The sequence below is a fragment of the Triturus cristatus genome, chromosome 2_1, assembly GCF_964204655.1.
Source record: "Triturus cristatus chromosome 2_1, aTriCri1.1, whole genome shotgun sequence".
Lineage (NCBI taxonomy): Eukaryota > Metazoa > Chordata > Amphibia > Caudata > Salamandridae > Triturus > Triturus cristatus.
This window is the reverse complement of record NC_140581.1, coordinates 1,072,738,471-1,072,757,556: the sequence shown is the minus strand read 5'-3', so window position 1 is coordinate 1,072,757,556 and position 19,086 is coordinate 1,072,738,471. Positions and strand designations below refer to the sequence as shown.

Below are 19,086 nucleotides of genomic sequence, written 5' to 3'. Positions count from 1 at the left end.
AGTCCTCAGAGCCCTGCCAAATGATCAGCACATCGTCAATGTACCTTTTCCAAAAGACGAGGTTTGACAGAAAAGGGTTGTTGGGATCCAAAATGAATTTTTCTTCGAAGTCGAAAACATACAACCCGGCTACCGAAGGCGCAAAAGTGCTGCCCATTGAAGTTCCTGTGATTTGTTGAAAAAGGTCACCCTTATATTCGAAGAAGTTCCTCTTTAGTGCGAGAGTGGCACAGCTGACAATGAATTCTCGCGGGGTCGTGTAGTTCCAATCACTGGACCCAAGGGTGCGTCTCACGACATTGATGGTGTCATCCTGCGGGATGCAGGTGTACAAACTTTCGATATCCATTGTCACAAGGAAGGATACACCTTCCAGGAGAACCATCCCTTGGAGTAGTGATAACAGACTTTTGGTATCTTTCAGATAAGTGCTTGTTGATTGAATCAGTGGCTTCAGAAAAAAATCACAGTAACGTGACAGGGGTTCCAGTAATGAGCCAATCCCTGACACAATGGGTCGGCCAGGGGGTGGTATCTTGTTCTTGTGCGTTTTTGGTAAGGTATAGAAATAAGGGATCTTCCCTTCACTAGTAGTGAGGAAAGTCGCTTCTTGTTTGGTGATATAGCCATTAGTTTCGGCGTCATTGACCAAATCATGAATGATACCTTGGAGTTCCAAGGACGGATCCGTAGTCAAAGGTTTATAACTAATGGGATCATTAAGGAGACGTCTACATTCCCTGTCGTAGGCAGTGGTATCCTGAATGACTACTCCTCCACCCTTGTCTGCCGGTTTTATCACGATGTCCGTGTTTGACTGCAGAGAGAGAAGCGCTTGAAATTCGCCAGCCGTCATGTTCTTGAAACGGTCGGGTTCAATGAAGGCTTCGACATCGTTAGAAACCGCCTGTTCGAATGCTGTGATTTCCGGCGGTATAGAGTGTGGGGGAGGTGTAAAATTGGATTTGATCTTTAATCCAGTATCACTTGACGGAGAGTCGGTACTGTCCGAAGGTATTTTCTCAAAAAAACTTTTGAGCTTGAGTTTCCTGAAAAAGTTGGAGAGTTCGCATCTTAGTTTAAAGCGATCAAAATTGGCTGTAGGTATGAAACCTAGCCCCTTCTCCAGGACTGAAGTTTCATCAATCGTAAGTGTTATGGATGATAAATTAGTGATCAGACTCATTGGTTGCTGGGGCCTGCCCGTTGTGTCTTGCTCCTCGTGTTGTCCCCCACTGCTTCGTCTTGCTGCCAATGGACCTGGGTGGAGCCTCTTCTTCGGCCCCTGCCTCTCCTGCCCCTCTCTAAAAAAGGAGGGCGGTATTGGTTCTGCTGGAACTGTGGAGGTGGAAAGAAACCAGGGTTCCAACCCATCATCGGGTGGAACGGGGGTGGTTGAAAAGGGGGTTGTTGGTATGGAAGCCAAGACTGGTTATTGTATTGTCGTCTGTTTCTTCCTCTCCCCCGCTGTCGAGCCTTGTAGCTGCCACTGCTTGAATCACTACCAGTGGATTCATCAGCTGAACTGTCAGTGCCGAAATCATTTTTGGTCGGCGGAGTATAGTCTGGGCTAGTGTAAGGATATGCTCGCACATAGGACCATTTGGACAGATCTTTCTGGAATTTTTGGGCTTTTGAGTGAGTGAGAGAGTCTTTGTATTCAGTCATTTCTCTGTTCAGTTCTTCTAGTCGTTTCTTAAATCCCACTAGTGTCGATTTGAAATGGGTTTCCGTTAGTTGGATTTCCACCATTATGGCCTCTGAGAGCCTCAGTGCTGTTTTAATAATCAGCACCAGCCAATCCCTGGTGCAGTGCCAGGCAATTTGGGCCCATTCCTTCCTAAACTGTGCATCATCTAGGAAAATTCGGGGGGCATTGGTGACCAGTAAACCTTTGGGTGCTATATTGTTCCTGAGATATTCTGTAAGAATTGTGCCGTGAAGAATAGTGCGTATCCGTCCCCGTTTCTGCTCACTTAATTTATCCCACTCAGTGGTTTGTGAAATAGTTTGAGCAATAGAAGGATCAGAAAACAGTGAGGGATCTGCCAAAAGGGCATCTACTTCCTCATTGGAGTAAGAGAGGCCCAGGTTATCCATGATGTTGTGTTGAAGAGTCGCTAAATATAAAGGCAAAAAAACGGGAAAAAAATACCCTCGCAGCTGTGCGCTGCCAAATATCACAATAACAACGAGAGGGTGAGGGACAGTCACTCTTGATCCCCCATGGTTAATGATACATCAACAACAAAAGAGTGAACAAAGTAAGGAGCAAAATAGGAGTAACAGCGTGAGCAAAAAGTTGTGTTTTTAAGAGAACCCTCACTCACCAACCTGGTTGGTGACATGCTTCATCATCGGGTTCCACCAGAGAGGCCGAATGCCTCTCTGGTGTGCTACAACGCCTGAACTACAGCGGAGCTGGTTTTTGATGGAAAGGGGAGTGAAAAATTTAAAAGGTGAGTGGTTTTAACCAATAACCAATTTAATTCTGGCAAACCAAATACCGAACTAAAAACAGGTGGGTTGGACAGAAGCCGGCCAATTAGGTGGGACAAGGCTTATCCAGATGGGGGAAGGTCAACATGTTTCTGCTTAATGAGCCCAGTCGGCTAAGCATTCATCAGGACCATGGGGAACACCACGGCGGTATGCACACGCTAAGGTGCACCCAGACCAGTGGTGTGTTAGAGCGGTAGGACTCACTGTTTTACCGCATGAGCCATCCTGTAATTAAGGGGCTAGTAACGCCTGTAAAGGGAAAAAAACAGACATAACACACATAAAGACATATACATATAGACACATTGTGTCACTTGAATATCTTATGCTTTACGTGATTCAGGTGAACACAATTGGTAGGCCCATGCTGTGAAGGGGGAGTGGGTGTCAAATAACGTTAAGTGGTTATCAAGACTCCCACACAAAAAGAGTGGTGCTCTGTGTGAGCTGTAGGACCTGTACTTTTATCAACGTGTTTTCGTAGTGGTCCTGCGCACAAATTGTGTCAGTGAAGTCAATAAAACAATGTATTGACTAGCCGGCCAGCGATGTGCTGTCGGCGTAGGCTGTATTAGCCGTAGTGCTTGCCACACTCTTTTTGTGTGGGAGTCTTGATAACCACTTAACGTTATTTGACACCCACTCCCCCTTCACAGCATGGGCCTACCAATTGTGTTCACCTGAATCACGTAAAGCATAAGATATTCAAGTGACACAATGTGTCTATATGTATATGTCTTTATGTGTGTTATGTCTGTTTTTTTCCCTTTACAGGCGTTACTAGCCCCTTAATTACAGGATGGCTCATGCGGTAAAACAGTGAGTCCTACCGCTCTAACACACCACTGGTCTGGGTGCACCTTAGCGTGTGCATACCGCCGTGGTGTTCCCCATGGTCCTGATGAATGCTTAGCCGACTGGGCTCATTAAGCAGAAACATGTTGACCTTCCCCCATCTGGATAAGCCTTGTCCCACCTAATTGGCCGGCTTCTGTCCAACCCACCTGTTTTTAGTTCGGTATTTGGTTTGCCAGAATTAAATTGGTTATTGGTTAAAACCACTCACCTTTTAAATTTTTCACTCCCCTTTCCATCAAAAACCAGCTCCGCTGTAGTTCAGGCGTTGTAGCACACCAGAGAGGCATTCGGCCTCTCTGGTGGAACCCGATGATGAAGCATGTCACCAACCAGGTTGGTGAGTGAGGGTTCTCTTAAAAACACAACTTTTTGCTCACGCTGTTACTCCTATTTTGCTCCTTACGTGTGTTGCCATTTGCCTTGTGGTCCATGATTTCTGGGAGCAGTTTTGTGGGCATGTCTACGGTGGCAAGCCAGTGGAGCAGTTTACTGGATTTACCTCCATGGAGATAGACCTGTTGGAGGGAGGCCCGTCAGCACTTTCACCCCTCCTCTGGGGCTAGGTGACATAGTCCGGTTTTATTGAGTTCAAGTTTTCTCAATAGGGTGTGGAGGGGGTGGTCACACATGCAGTCTCCAATTGGAGGATGAAAACTTCAAGGTCAGCCATATGGAACTGTTTCCCTTTTTCCATATGGCAGAGATGGGATTTTACTATGCCTCTGATCACGGCCTTGCGGTCGTCCCATAGGGTATCAGCTGAGGCAACTGAGCCTTGGTTAGTGTCAAAGTATACCCAGATTTCTGTCTCCAGGTCCTCCACGTATTGGAAGTCAGATAACTACCATGCATTAAGGCACTGTGTGGTCTCAGGAGTCTCCACATGCAGTAAGACCGGGGATTAGTCTGAATAACCATGTGGGAGGACCTCTATGGCTGCAGTGCGCAGGGGAGAAGGAAGAGGTCAATATGGGAGAAGTTCCTCTGTGCTGTTGAAGTATGTGTGGATTTTATCCCCGGTGACTGTCACTCTCTCCAAATTTTGCAGAGTCCTAGGGAGGACATCTGTTTTGCTAGAGATTTTAGAGTGTTTATTCGGTGCACTGTTGGGACAACTGGGAGTCTCTTACTGGGCATGGGACTGCGTTGAAGTCTCCCCCTTTAAGTGTAATACCAATGGGGAAGTCCAGGATAATCGTCTGGCAGGCCTCCAGAGTGGTGATAGCTGCTTGGGGCGGGACATAAATGTTAAGGGAAGTTCACTGGGCGCCCTTCAGTGTGACCCTCACCCCATCTTATCTACCCAAGGGTCCAAGTTTGTGGAAGTAACCACAAAGGGAAAGCTTCTTTGAAACAGTATTGTGACTCCTGTCATACCTCTAGACAAGCTGGTGTGAAACACCCGGTTGTAACCATATTGACTCAGGAAGGGGCATCTCGTGCCCATAAGGTGAATTTTTTTGAAGCATGAGGACTGCTGTTAGCTTCCTTTGGGCATATTATAGGAACGCAAAGAGCCCTTTGACGTTCCAGGTGAGTGCAGTGAAATTAGCATTTTGATCTGAATGATTTATGGTTCGTGCTGAGTGGCCGTCTGGGCACCATGCCCTTGACCGAATCTGTAGTAGTGAGTTGCTGGTCCATAATGGATTGATAATGTGATGTGTAATTGGTGTTCCTTAACCCCTTCGATGCGTGTGACGGAGCGGTTCCGTCAAGCGCATCGGTTGCGCTGTGCGCATGACGGAACCACTCCGTCACGGCCCCGCCCGCGCACGGAACCTTCAGCACGGCGCGGTAATCCGCGCCGCGCTGAAGGGGTTAAGCACACACTACAATAAAAATGTTAAAGCAAAATACAACATAACAACCCTTCTTTTCTCAACTCCCCCAGCACATACTTCCCTCCCAGAAGCATCTGTCCCCAAAAAACACATAAAGCCAAAACAGTTAACCCAGGTTGTCGAGACTGTAGAGATGGACCACCAATAATGGAGAATTCATGCACCAAGGCTGTCGGCCAAATGACTCGGGTTGCTAGACTAAGGTGGGCTTCAGAGGATTTGCTGCTCCAGAGGGTCTCCTGGGCAGTCAGTAGATCCTCAGACCCGGTGAGCGCAAGTCCAGGTGGGGCCCCGCATCTGTGTCCACCCGGGGGATGGGCGCCTGGGGTTGGCAGGGCCCTGTATGTTGGAATCCGATGCACCGTGAGTGGAGCCTTGTTTCCCTCGGAATCTCATTGTCCACCGAGAGCGTGGGCGCTAGGGGTTCTGACTGCAGCCATTCCACCATTCTGGAGTCAGACAGGTTGACTCGGAGGTGGGGCAGAGGGTCTTCTTCTTGGTCGCCGAGTTCCAGGCCGCCTCCAGAGTGTCAAACAAATGGGTACAAGATTATCACTTTTAGAACGGCAGGGAATATCGGCATGTATTGAAGGTTTATCACCCTACGTTTCTGCTTCACTTCATGGAAGGATTTATGCTTCTGTTGTACATTTTGGGAGTAGTCTGGGAAAATCATTGTGTGTGGATTTGAAGAAGAGGTCTCCCACTCTTTGTGCCTCTTGAAGTATGGTGTCTCACGAAAAGTCAGTGTGCGGGCAATGAATGGGTGAGGAGGTGTGCCCGGGGGGGGGGGATTTGCGGGCCAGGGACCGTTCCATTGCAAACCACAGCGAGAGGTGGTCATTTGGGAGTCGGGGTTTCAGCCAGGTCTTCAGGAAGCTCCCCAGGTTGTTGTGTCTGGATCTATTTTCTGCATCCTCTGCACGTGCCTCCACTTGGGTAGTGGTGAGCAGCAATTTGGCGACTGAAGATTTGAGATAAGTGATGTTGTTCTCCAGGGCAAAGACCTTGCCCTCCGTTTCAGTGATTCTGATAGCTACATTCCGGAAATCTTGCAGGACTAGAATCATAGTCCACCTTACTTCTCCAGTTTTGGTTTCCACAACTCCCTTGAGGCTTGGATTGCTTAAAGGATAGCGTTTGTGTCAGTAGGTTCTGCTGAGCGTTGTTTCAAGAATCAATCCTCGTGACCACTACCCATGGGCGAATGTGAAGTGGTAAATTTGTCCATCTTCAATTAGGCCTGGGATGTTCACCTTTATTTTTACCTATGGCTCCTCTTCGCACATCAGTGGGCTTGGGAATTCACCAGGGTCCATCACTTGGCCACTAGTCGCCAGGTATGGCTGTGCTGTGCTATGTGGGTGAGGGAATAGTCTGTGCCTAGTTTGTGGATAGCTGAGTATGTATACTCGGAACCTAGAGTGACACAGAGTTGATGGGGCCTGCCGGTCTGGGGGGCTGAAACGTTGCATTTAAGAAGGCCTGGGGATCAGTGCAGCGCTCTCTAGCGGTGTGTCGAGGTATACGGTAGAGGACACTCCCAAGATACTGACCCTTCACATGAGACCAACTGTCCAGGTGGGGCTATGACCCTGCTTTCCAGGGGGCCAAAGGGTGTGCCAAGGCGGTGTGGTGCTGTATTTAAGATCTCACAACGATAATGCAGGAAGTGTTATCCAGGACATGGCCCTGGTAAAGAAGAGAGGTGTTGTGGGCTGCCTCGGTTGTGTCTCAGGGTTTGCGGCCCCCTGCCGCAACCCAGTGTTACAGGCTCAGAGAGCTTGTCTGCAGAATTCCTCTCTCGTTGTGATTTCAAAGTATGGCTCCCATCGTAGACCGGGAAGAGGGAGAGGAGGGAGCAAGGATGACTTCATGCTCTGGTGATGCCCCACAGCCACAGGATGTGGGGCCCTACTGCCGCTGCACAGTGTTTCCTGCCAAGGGGCTGCTTTGCCGGGCCAAGCCACAGTGCCCCCCTCTTCGAAACCAACCTTGGGTCCAGAGCCCAACGGAGGGAAGACCAAGGGTGGGAATTGGTTTCCAGGCCTACCGCCCCCAGAGTGCAGTTCCGCTGTCTCTCTGAAATGCCAAATGGCAAGCAGGTGTCCACCAGGGGGCCAGGCATGCATTTGTGTATGCTATGGGGGTGCTATGCCCTCACTGTAGCTCAGGGATAAGGCTCCCCTTCAGGCTTACTGTGGTGGGTTGTGGGGTCTCCGGGCGCTGCCACGTCTCCTACTACATGCATTTCCACCTCAAAGACACAAGCTGTCATCTCATGCAATGGTCTATCCCTGGAAGTGCTCCATGAAAACTATGACATGTTTACTTCAGCGCTAAAACAAAACAAATCTTGGGCCTAACATTTTGGTCATCTTATGACCATTCTCCAAACATCCCTGGCAAGGTAAAGCATTGGAAAAATGTGTCTCTTCCCAGTTGGCTAGCTACATCGACAATAACCACGTTTTGGCAGACTACCAATTGGGCTTTCACCAAGGCTATAGCACTGAAAGGGCCACTCCTCAAAATGTAGCTGATGTTCATTGCACATTAGATGAGGGATACTCCTGTCTAATTGTTATCCTGGATTTATCAGCAACCTCCATCACAGACAGCTGCTTTAGACTGCTTAAAACTCTGGAGAATTGAATGGGATTTTAGGAACCAGTTTTGAGATGGGACTTCTCTTTTTTCTGTCCAGTCGTTTTGAATTGGTAAAGATAGGAGGTGCCACCTCTGGGATGGTGACAATGCCATGTGGTGTCTTTCAAGGTTCAAAATTGGTTAAACACTGTTCAACTTATACTTCGAACCAAAGAGCTTGATATTCAAGGGGTTGGGAATTTCCACTCATCATCATGCAAATGACACAACCATGTATAAAAAGAAATCTTCATTAAATGATGTGCTCCTATTTCAATCCCGCAACTGGAAACTCCAACAATTGATGCTGGATAGCTTCTTTATATTTAGCCTGCAAACACATGTTTTGAAATCACCTCTAAATGCTGAAATAAGTTCTAATACAGATGTCTAAACAAACTCAAAGCCAACAGGCTTTATCCCTCAATTGCCTAATCAGTTAAATCTCTTGGATTCAGTTTTGACACTTTACTTTCCCTCATCCGTTACATTATATAAACACAGTTGCTCAATACTCCAACTTCATCCTTCCTTTTAAGAAGAAAATTGAGCATCTGCTTACACTAACCCAGCAGTAGACTGAAGTCCACTGTTTGATGATCTCTTAGCAGCACTTTACCAACCCCATTTTCGTGGGCTTCCTCAGCCATACATGGATTCACCAAATGATTTTCTCCGTTCAATAGCAAAACTCATTTGTCTCAAGCAAGAATGATCACCTCTTTCATTAGTTTTGAAGCTACATTGACTCCCCATTGAGGTGAGGAAAACATTCTAAATATTCTGTAGTGCGTCTAAGGGAATCAAGCTACAAAGGCCAATTTACCTCCACAATCTTCGAAATATCTCGTGTCCAGTGTGGCCTCAGAAGAAATCTGTCCTAAAAGAAACATCATGACTCAGCAAGTAGCAGGTCAAACATCAGATATTCAGCCGCGGCCGGCATGCTCATGGGAGGGGGGGGGGAGCGCGGGGGAATAAAAATAAACAAATAATAAAACCTTACCTATCAGACCAGGGGTCCCCACTGGTGCCCGCCCGGCCGCTACTGCAGGTTCAGCCGGTTCCCGTCACCTGTGGTAGCAGTGAACACGAGGTGTGTCTGTCTCCACGAGGAGGATCTGACATCACGCTCGCTCCTGGCTGGCTAGCAAGTACCGCCTGCGTCTCAGCCAATCCAGACGCTGCTCCAGCAGCAGCGCCAGGATTGGCTAGAGCAGTAGTGCTCATGTTCTGTTAAGGGCTTAAAAATTTTTGCGACCAGCCCGAACATGTGCACTAGGCTGCTCATTAGAAGAGCGGCATGGAACAACCTTCGCTCTTCTAATGAGCAGCCTAGTGCGCGTGTTTGGGCTGATCGCAAAAGTTTTAAGCCCTAAACAGAACATGTGCACTCTTGCTGTGCGCTCCGCCGACCACCTGATACATTCGTCTATGCACTTGCACTGAACTCCTGCTGCGGCTACCCCGCCCCCTTCTGAGCCGACTGCCTCCGGTGAGAGAGTGAGACTGAGAGAGTGACAGCAGCAACGGCACGCATGCTTGTAACTTGACTCGTGCCTCAAATTAATTAGTGGGGCAATGCCCAAGCGCCCTAATGGACGCACCGCCACTGCAGATATTTACATGGGCAGCAACAGACTTAGGAAACTCATTGTCGACCAATATGTGATTTACCCATCTTTCTTTCTTTCGAAAAGTCATTAAAGACTCGTCTTTTTGGGGCTACCTGAACTGTGTCTACTATCATCTTATATCCCCTGTATTGTATATAGCTTGTTTGCCATACATTTGTCACATGTGCCTTTTTTGCTCAATAGTACTATAGAAAACAATAAATACAAATTGACTTTAGGGGAGCTACCAGAGCATCACCACCATGTGGTTCATGTTAAGGAGTTTAGTACACATGAAATAATGAGTCAAAACATTAGTGCTTTTACCTTAGTTCCCTCAAAGCCATTCCCAGCTATCGTCTAAAAAGAACTGTTAGTTCGGAACCTCTAATAAAGGTTAAATGAACTATTTATCTTACCTTTTCTTAACTTAAGAATATTTTAGTGGCTGTTTTTGTCTTCTGCTGAATATTTATATCATCGCATCAAATTGCCAGTTGATGTTTAGAAAAATAGTAATTTTGCCAAAATGCAGTTTTGAGCTACCTTGCTATGTCCTACCCTATAATTACTCCCCTTTCAGCATGTTCACAATTGTGTTCCATTTAGGTTTACTTTCGGACTGTCGAGCTTGTACAAGAGCCTGTACCTGGATCCCCTGGACTTAGTTTCTACTTTAAAATTAATGGAATTCCAATTTTCATCAAGGGTTCTAACTGGATTCCAGCTGACTCCTTCCAGGACAGAGTAAACTCAGGAGTGTAAGTCCTTGTTGACTGATTTTTATTGCTAATTTGTTATTCTTCTGGTTGTATTACTATCCTCTGTCAATTATATTTAAGTTATTTTTGTTCTCTAGTTGTCATCGTCTTTCAGTGAATCAATCGTATACATAGATGAACTGGCATACCACCAGCAACCTGGTAGGATGTAGCTTCTGCTCATACTCCAAACCAATACCATCTTTACCATCCTTCTCTCAAAGAAATCACTGCACACACCACTGTGCCCGGATGGTCTAACATATAAATAAATGACTCCCATTGTTTACCTAGAAGATTGAGGACAAGACTTAAGTCGTGCAGTACCTCAGTAGGGCCCCATTGAGGGCCAGAGCAGAAGCCAAGGCCTTCAGAGAGGTAAGAGGACAGTACCCTGATTCTCTCAACCCTTCTCCTGTGCAGTGGAATACCAGATGGGACCCAGCAGTGTTTGCTGCCGTTGGAGATCAGCTTCATAGGGCTTACCACTGGAGAAGGTAGGGGGCGCTTGTGAAGTTTGCAGCCTGAGCATCACGGTGGTAATAGACTGTAGCAATTCGGACCTTCCCCGGGTGGGCCCTAGAGACCCAGGTACAGTGAGTGTGGTGATGTTGTGGCACCAGGCAGAGTGTCTGCATAAGAAAGAGCCGATGAGTGTTGGGCCAAGAGGAGGTGGGCCGGGACTTGGTGTTACGCCGCGGGCTGACTCCCGACCCGCGCTACTACTCATTTCCTCATCCCCGGCCGTGGTGCAGCCCGCAGTGCCCCTCCCTCCTCTTGGGGGGCGCCGCGGTACAGCATCGCAGCCCACTGTGGCCATTTCGACGGTGTCGCGGAAAGCACCTGCGATGCCTGTTGGTTTTCGGGCATGCCGCATACTTGCACGGCGGCCCATCTGCTTCCCGAGGCACCTTGGGACATTACACTCACCTGGTGTGGGCGTCTGATGATCCCCCTTCCTTGGGGGCCATATTGTTGCTCTCCTCTTCACCTTGCTCCCAGAAGGCAATAGGGGAGGGTTACTTACCTTCCTAACATGGCGATCTTTCGGTAATGCACTTCACTCTTTTCCCTATCCAAGATAGGGTCACCTCTCCTTCCTGTTTTGTCACTTCCTGTTCCTATATGTCACTTCCTGTTCCGTATGTCACTTCCTGTTCCCTTGTGTCGCCGCCTGTTTTTTCTGTATTTAAGGGATCAGAACCTTTCCTTCTTGCGTTGCAACACTCCTTGTTCCTGCTGGTGTGTCCTCACTCCTGTTGGTTCCGTGGCTCCTCTTTTGGTGATTCCTTCCTTCCATTGGTGCTTATTTTTCCCTTTGCGCCTTCTGCTACAGCTTGTTTTCCAGTCTTCTCCTGGTTCCTTTTTGGGCTCCTGGTCTTCCAGTGTTTTCTGGCTCCTTGTCTTCTTCTTCATTCCTGGAGTCTCATCATCAACATCATAGGTTTTTTCCCTCTGGGGTTTTCCTCTCAGGACTCCTTCTGGAAGGCACTGGCTGATTAGACTTTCATTGTCGGCAGCACCGCGGCTACCAGAAGGGGTCGCCCCTATCTCTGCCAAACCAAGACTTACAAGAACCGAAACCGGGAACCGTCCCAACGCCTCGAGACTGGTAAGAAAGACCCTAAACCCGACACTTGGCGCTTGGAGGACGTGGTACTGGCAGGCATAAATGAGTGAGTGACCCACTTGGCCCAAGGGGGTAGCCCCTGACAGTGGCACGGTCAGTGTGAGTTCAAGGGCCAAGAAAAAGAGTCCAGACGGTGCCGGGCCTACTAACGCGATTGCCCGACAGAGACACGAAGGATCGTACCAGTTGAGCGCAGGTGACCAGGGGTGGTTTAAATCTGGAGGAGCTTATAGCTGTTCTGCAACACATGCTGCAATGGGGAAGGATAAACCAACTAAGCTGTCACAGACAAATTAAATAGTGAACTACCCCCATGTTATCCAACCGGAAGGCCCGGTGACTGAATCAGGGTTCAGAGTGGGTAGCAGGGGTAGCGTGCCCTAACATTGGAGGACCTGATGGCAGCAATCAATGGCTCGAGAGTCAAGATGATGGTTAAAATTAATTTAGTGGCTATTGACATTAACTTGCCCTGCACGGTTCTTCGGAAGTTTGCAAATAGGGTCACTGAGATGGAGGGCATGGTCTCAGAGCTCCAATGTAAGGTAAAGGAGATGAAAGAGACAGTACCTAAACTGTCTAAAGTGTCTGCAAAACTAGAGGCCTCAGAGGGCAGGTCCAGACGAAATAATCTGTGCTTCATAGGGTTTCCTGAAAAGGCGGAAGGTCCATCAGTGGAGCTATTCTTGGAGACCTGGATTGTGAAGGAACTGCGATCCATGGCACTGTCAAAATTCTTCAACATTGATCGGACGCACAAACCGCTGGTCCTGCCGTCGGGGACGCCCCCCTAGTACCATCATTGCTCGAATGTTCAATTTCAGGGACCGTGATATTATATTGCAACATATTCGGGTCCATGGCCCACCACAGTTCAAAGGGAATAGCATCTGTTTTTCTGGACTGCACCAAACGAGTGCAGGATCTGCATAAAAACTTTTTTAGTCAAGTGGCCACATCGGAACCGAAGACTAAAGTACAGTTTGATATTCCATGCTAAACTGACGGTCGTGTTTGATGGAAAGACACTTTTCCTACACACCGGAGGAAGCCAATGATTGGTTAGACACGTTGCCTGGAGGCCCTCCAAGCTGAGATACCCTATGAGGACGGAATATCCGGGCCAAGGTATGACAGTTGGCAAGATTGAAGGGGGGGGACCATGTCGTCAGTAAGCCAGAGCTCCTCACAACTGCTGGGACGCATAGTGGTTCACCCCGATACGACCCTGGCGGAAACAGGGGTGGTGCAGGACATCGTCTACCAGGCATGGGGGGGGCCCGGGCTCAGGCAGTGATACCACTGATTGAGCTTCTGGTCTGATTGAGCGGGTCTCTGGGCCAGGGTGGAGGAGGTTGAGGTCATCGAGTGCTGCCTTGTATATGGTTGCGATTCTGTAGATTGATGCCGCATGAGATAGCACTGTATGAGAAGGCGAGAGCAAGGAATGATGGGGTGTGAATGTATGTCCGAGTCTTGAGTAACATTTGTTTGCTGATGGGGAGATAGTGGCCCTGATGCAGGGGGGAGGGTCTTGAGTGCTAAGGTGTTGCCACTCCCTATGGTGAGAGGACTACTAGCGTAACACAAGCACTAGTTGGGGAGGAGATCATTGAACTTAGTGGGTGTTGATGGGGTGGTGGATGTGTTACCACAAACTGCCAGTCGCAGGGGTGGGATTATTTCATGTGCTTCCTGAGGGAGGGTGGGGGAGAAGGGACATCTGTAGTCTGTTAAAGTTGAGTTTCAAAGAAAGTTGGAATGCTCTTATGTGATTTTTTTTCTCCATTGTATTGGAAGTGCCAGGAAGTGATGAGGGTCTTATGGTTCAAACAGGAATCAGCAATGGGACAAAGAATGATGGTACTCAGATTAGCAATGGCAAGTAATGCCACTAAAATATTGACATGGAATGTCATAGGGCTCGGTCGGGTGGAGAAGAGAAGGAGTTTGCATGCGTACATGAAGCACTATGAGGTCTCACTAGCCTTCATTCAGGAGACAAGTGTGGAGTGAATGTATACAGCCACTACGAAAGAGATGGAGGGGTCACCTTTGCTCAACTATGTACTGAATGGGGTGCTGGAATGTGATGCATCCAAGCTACATATGAAACCAGCACTGACTTGGGCCCTGTCATGGTCAGTAAAACTTTGATGTATTATTTCAGTGATAACTGGGGAAGTACGAGTAGTAGAGCAATGGAAAGGGAAGCCCTGAAGGTGGTACTCCGCGGAGAGCATGAAAACCATGTATGAGGTCAGGAAGCAATTGGAGAGCAACCTGGATAGCTAGGAACATAAACTGAGTGCACTCGAAGATGAGTTGCTGCAAAACCCAAACAGACTCCCAGAAGGGCGGCAACGTAAGGGGGAAATCCTGGCAGATTGGAGTAGGTTGAACAAATTTGTGTATAGGCCCATTCAATAGCATTTGCATCCTGGGGGAGATAAAGTGGGAGCGTTGTTGATTCAGTTGGTTAACCAGGAGCCACGTCAGGTTCCACTGTTGTCTAAAAAAGGCATGAGTGAGAAACTGGTGTGCACTCAACAGGCCATACACGCCATGTTTGCGGTCCTTCTCTGACACATCTATCAGCTGTGGCCCGGGGATGCCAATTTTTGCGGGATGCACCAATGATAAGATTGGAAGCGGGAGATAGGGACTACCTAGAGTCGCCATTAGCCAGATATAGTGGCGGCCATACATAGCCTCAAAACAGCGAAGGCACCTGGAGGGGATGGGATACCAGTGGAGCTCTATCAGAGGCTCGCTGGAGTAGTGGCAACCAAATTGCTGGAAGTCTATAATGAGGTACTAGAAAGGGGGCGACTGACGGACTCAGTGCGTGAGACACTGGTGGTGATGTTGGCAAACCCAGGTAAGGATCCGACAGAGCCGTCATCATACTGCCCATTATCAATGACCAGTGTGATTTATCCTGAAATGGAACACCCTTTGTAATATCAGGCAACTGGCGCATGTTTATCACCCGCCGCATTTGGAAGAGGACACCTATGCCCTAATATTCCTGGATATGAAACAGGCATTTTATTAGGTGAAATGGTAATATTTGTGGATAATACTCGACAAAGCAGGGTTGGGTCATAAATATATAGCCTGGGTACTACTTTTGCATACCATACCGGGGGCAAGAGTCAGAATGGGAGACAGGGTTTTCCACTGTCTCGTCTTCTGTTCGCCCTAGTGATAGTTTTTTGCAGGTACTCTTCAGAGGATGATGGGAACCTGGGGTATCCATGTGAGAGAAACATAGTATGGACTATTAATGTACACCAATGATGCCCATACTATTGGGGCAATGCACAAATTTGGGGACATCTTAGGATTCCATGTAAATTGTGACAAGATCTCCCTCTTCCCCTTGGGGGAGTTGAGGGGAAAACCGTTGGACCAACCGCCAGCGTCAGAATTCCCATGGGAGACTGCAAGTATGCAATATCTGGGAACTAGAGTTGTGCGGACTGAATCGGACTCAAGAACCCTAAACATGCAGCGGGGAGTAGATGCTAGGGCCTGACTATTCAGGTTTTGGAAGACATTGCCCTTGTTCCTGATGGGCAGAGTGGCCCTGATCAAAATGGTGCTGGTGCCGAGATACCTCTACACATTGCAGGGCTCGCAGTATAAGATCCTGCTGCGTTACTTCTCTGAGATTGATAAACTAAGTACCGAATTACTGTGAGCTGGAAAGTAGGAGAGGGTTGGGCTCAGTACCCTCAAACGGACTTGGAATAAGGGTGGTCTTGAGTTGCCGGTTGTGAAGGCCTACTGCATGGCGGTGCACTTGCAACATGCAGTGCACTGGATGGATCCAGATGACAATTGGGGGAAACAGTTGCTGGGGGGCTCCTGTGTTGTGGAGTTACTACCCATGTTGTTGTTGAAGAGTGCTGAAGTGCGAGCCGAGATGTCATTGGTGGTGAGGCAGATGTGTAGATTGTGGGAATGGGTGGTAAAAAGGGTGATAAAGTGGGCACCACCTACATCAGACATGTCCATTGGTGTGCTCCAGCCATTCGTGAAAAAGACTGCTGACCTGAACGTATAGAAGGAAGAGGGGAGGCTGTAGTACCCTGGGAGACCTGTACACAGTCGGATGATTGATTGCGTGGCAGAAGGCGGGTGAGACCTTTGAGTGAGGACAGGTACAGTACCTCTAATATACAAACATTTCTGCCATGGCCCTTGAATTGTGGCCCAGTTTCCTGGAAGAATCTCCTCGCTCACAGACTCTGGGAACACTTTTAGCTCTGGCTAGGGTAGAAGGTTGAAATCTCCCCTGTAGAGGGCATTTTGTGACAATCGTCTGATACACTACTGAAAATACAGGAGAGGTGGCCAGAAGCAATCGCTGAATCGATTACGGAAGCAGACTGGAATAAGGTTCATAAGGGAGCGAAGACGGTCGCCTCCAGTGCAAGATTCATGTTAATTCACTATAACTACAATCACCAGGCATACCTCATCCTAGACACTACACATCAAATATCCCACAAGAGAGGAGAATTATTTGTGTTGTGGAGAGGGGGAAGCGGATTTCATATACATCGCTTGGTCCTGGTGATCACTGGGCTCTTACTGGCAGGAAATAGTGGAGGGGTGGAACATACAGCTTCGTATCAGGGTGGTGCTGCTGGGGTTACTCCCACACCTAAAGAGGAAAAGGCTAAGTAGGAGATTTGTGCTCCTGGAGCTCGTATTGCTTAAGTGAAGGATTGCCAAGAGGTGCATGGCGCATAACCCTCCCAGTGTAGGAGAGTGGCTTAGAGACATATCAGAGTGGGCAGTGGCAGAGGACATCCATATGAGACAGACTAGGCACCACAATAAGGGGGAAGATGATTTACGAGTGTGGGCGGCTATGTTAGATGCACTAAGGGACCCCCCCTTCCTGGATTCGCAGCCCCTTTGAGGGCATAGCAGTTGAATAACATTGGCTAGAATATCTGGAAAGTTCAAGGCACACCGGGAAGGGACAAGCTGGGAGTGGCCAAACTTGACTGAGCAGGTATAGAGACGATATCGGTTCAAGGCACTCGCCATATGTGCTGGGCAAAGGGGGTGGCCATCGATAAAGGACACACTGTGGAGTACGGAGTATTTTAGTGGTACGACATGGTGGGCAGTAGGGAGTGAGGGAAGTTGGGGGAATTCTCGGCACAATAGATATAATATATGTGTTGAACATGACAATGTGATTGTAATGTATGTTGTGTTGAAATGTAATAAAAACAATATGGAAAGAAACCTAGCAATTTGTCATTCTTTGTGTATACACATACATATCCACTTTCTAGCCCTTCCTGGTTTGCTCTTACTAATGGGAGCCCCGACTGGATAGTTTCACCCCTATTCTTATTCTGTCACTAAAACAGGTCTGCAGCCTGTGTTGTGATCTATTTTAACTTTGATTATAAAAAGATTCATAAGTTTGTGTTTTCATGCTTTGGGAAATTATAATTTTAATTGTATCTAGCTTACGTCGTAGCTGCTATTTTGAATGCAGTTTTTGTGATGTTTCAATACCTGCAAAAGGCAGATTTCTGCTGGTGGTGCAAGTACTACACATTTCTGTTTTTATTCTGCCTTCTTCCTGACTTTTACTGCTGCTACAGTAGAAGACTTATTCATTACAATCGTTGAAAAAGCCGGTTGGTGCTGATGCAGAAAGATGTGGTACTTGAAGTTTTGGAGCCTTTGTTTCCAATCTCCAAAGACTGTCTGGTAGAAGGAACTAGCAACTGAGTGTAGTACCTGGATATTTTGAACTATTAATATTGAGTGCCTGCCCTTAGACATTGTGTTATGACCTTGAATACATTTAAGTACACCTTATCTACTTCTCATTCACCATGTATGTCTTCAGAGGCACAGTCACAAATATAAAATACTATTCTTCAGGTAACAGATGATCTTTTTACTTTATACATGAACTAACACAGTTTACTGCAAAGGGGTAATCAGATTGATTGTACTATACCATGTACCTCTAAGTTTTATCAAGTGAGTGCCATCTTCACACAACCTCACTTTCCCTCACCTTCCTCCAAGAGGATAAGGAGAGCTCTGCATACCTCTTACCATACTCTGTACTGGGTCTTCATCCGACTAGGGCTTTTATGCCAAGAGTGCCCTGAGCATGGCAAGCAGTGGCTTGTCATTTGACATCTGCTCTTCTTCACCATTAATTTCAAATCCGTGATTATCATAATTGTGCTCTTCTCTTTATCATCTCATGCGATCATCCATATAAGCTCAGCTGAAGAAAAGGAGGCAGCACTTCAGACATTTCGTAAACTCAATCAAGTTATGTTCTCTCCATTCTACAACTTGCTCACCTCTTCACTTTTTCATCTTCATCTTGTTGTAAAAAGTTCCTGTTTTATCTACACGCTCACATGTCCACACACTCAACACCCTCACTGCCCATAATCACATTGATGCTGTTGGTGTTTGAATTATGAATCACTGTGTTGATGTGGAAGACATTAAACATTTGAGGATTAAAATATGTTAAAGGTTTCTTCTGATGGCTATTTCTAACTGCAGATTCCGCACCCTTTGAATATCTCCAAGTGGCAGACTTGCTCTGAAGAAGTTTTTCCAGTAGTTCTTCTGTGTGCCAATAGGTGGCATCATGCGGCCCTGCACAGGCTGTATACTACCCCGGAAGAGATGGAGCAGAGCTGCATATCAGTGCCATCCCTGTTTTGTCAGTTTTTTCCTTTATATGCCTGGCAACGCTGGTCCAAAGATTTGCTCCCAACTTTATAGCTCTTCTGATGGTTTTGGAATTCTACCAAGACAGGTTGCTAAGGAACTGTGTCCTCTCAAAAACAACTGCCCTTAAGCAATGGCAAGACTGGCACAAGCAGATGAGGACCACGTACCCCCACAAGGTAGGTCTTTCATGCCTTGGCTTTGGTCACGACTTGGGTTGTCTTATCAATTTCCCCTGATGCACCCAAAGTCGATTTGAGACTTAGCAGTGAAGCTGTACCTCGCCAAGCCTAAGAAGAAGCCACAGCCTTCACACAGGTCTCACCCCCCCCTCCCTTTTTCATATTCCAGTCATGAAGGCCTTCCAGCGACTACTCCACTTCCTGCTCAAAATCTGTAGGTAAGTCAAACTCCACACAGAAGAAAGCAAAGTAGGATCTAGCCCCATCTTGCTCTCAATAAGAGTGAGGGTGTCATAATCT

General features: G+C 47.5%; 1 protein-coding gene across 2 annotated transcripts in view; it reads left to right on the top strand.

Annotated features, from left to right (window-relative positions):
• MANBA (mannosidase beta) overlaps nucleotides 1-19,086 on the top strand; it is a 243,937-nt gene that overhangs the window by 84,282 nt on the left and 140,569 nt on the right. For both annotated transcript variants that reach the window (XM_085636128.1, XM_085636120.1), the window contains one exon: nucleotides 10,079-10,230. In XM_085636128.1, the coding sequence (XP_085492254.1) occupies nucleotides 10,079-10,230 (152 nt within the window). The remainder of the gene's footprint in view (nucleotides 1-10,078; nucleotides 10,231-19,086) is intronic.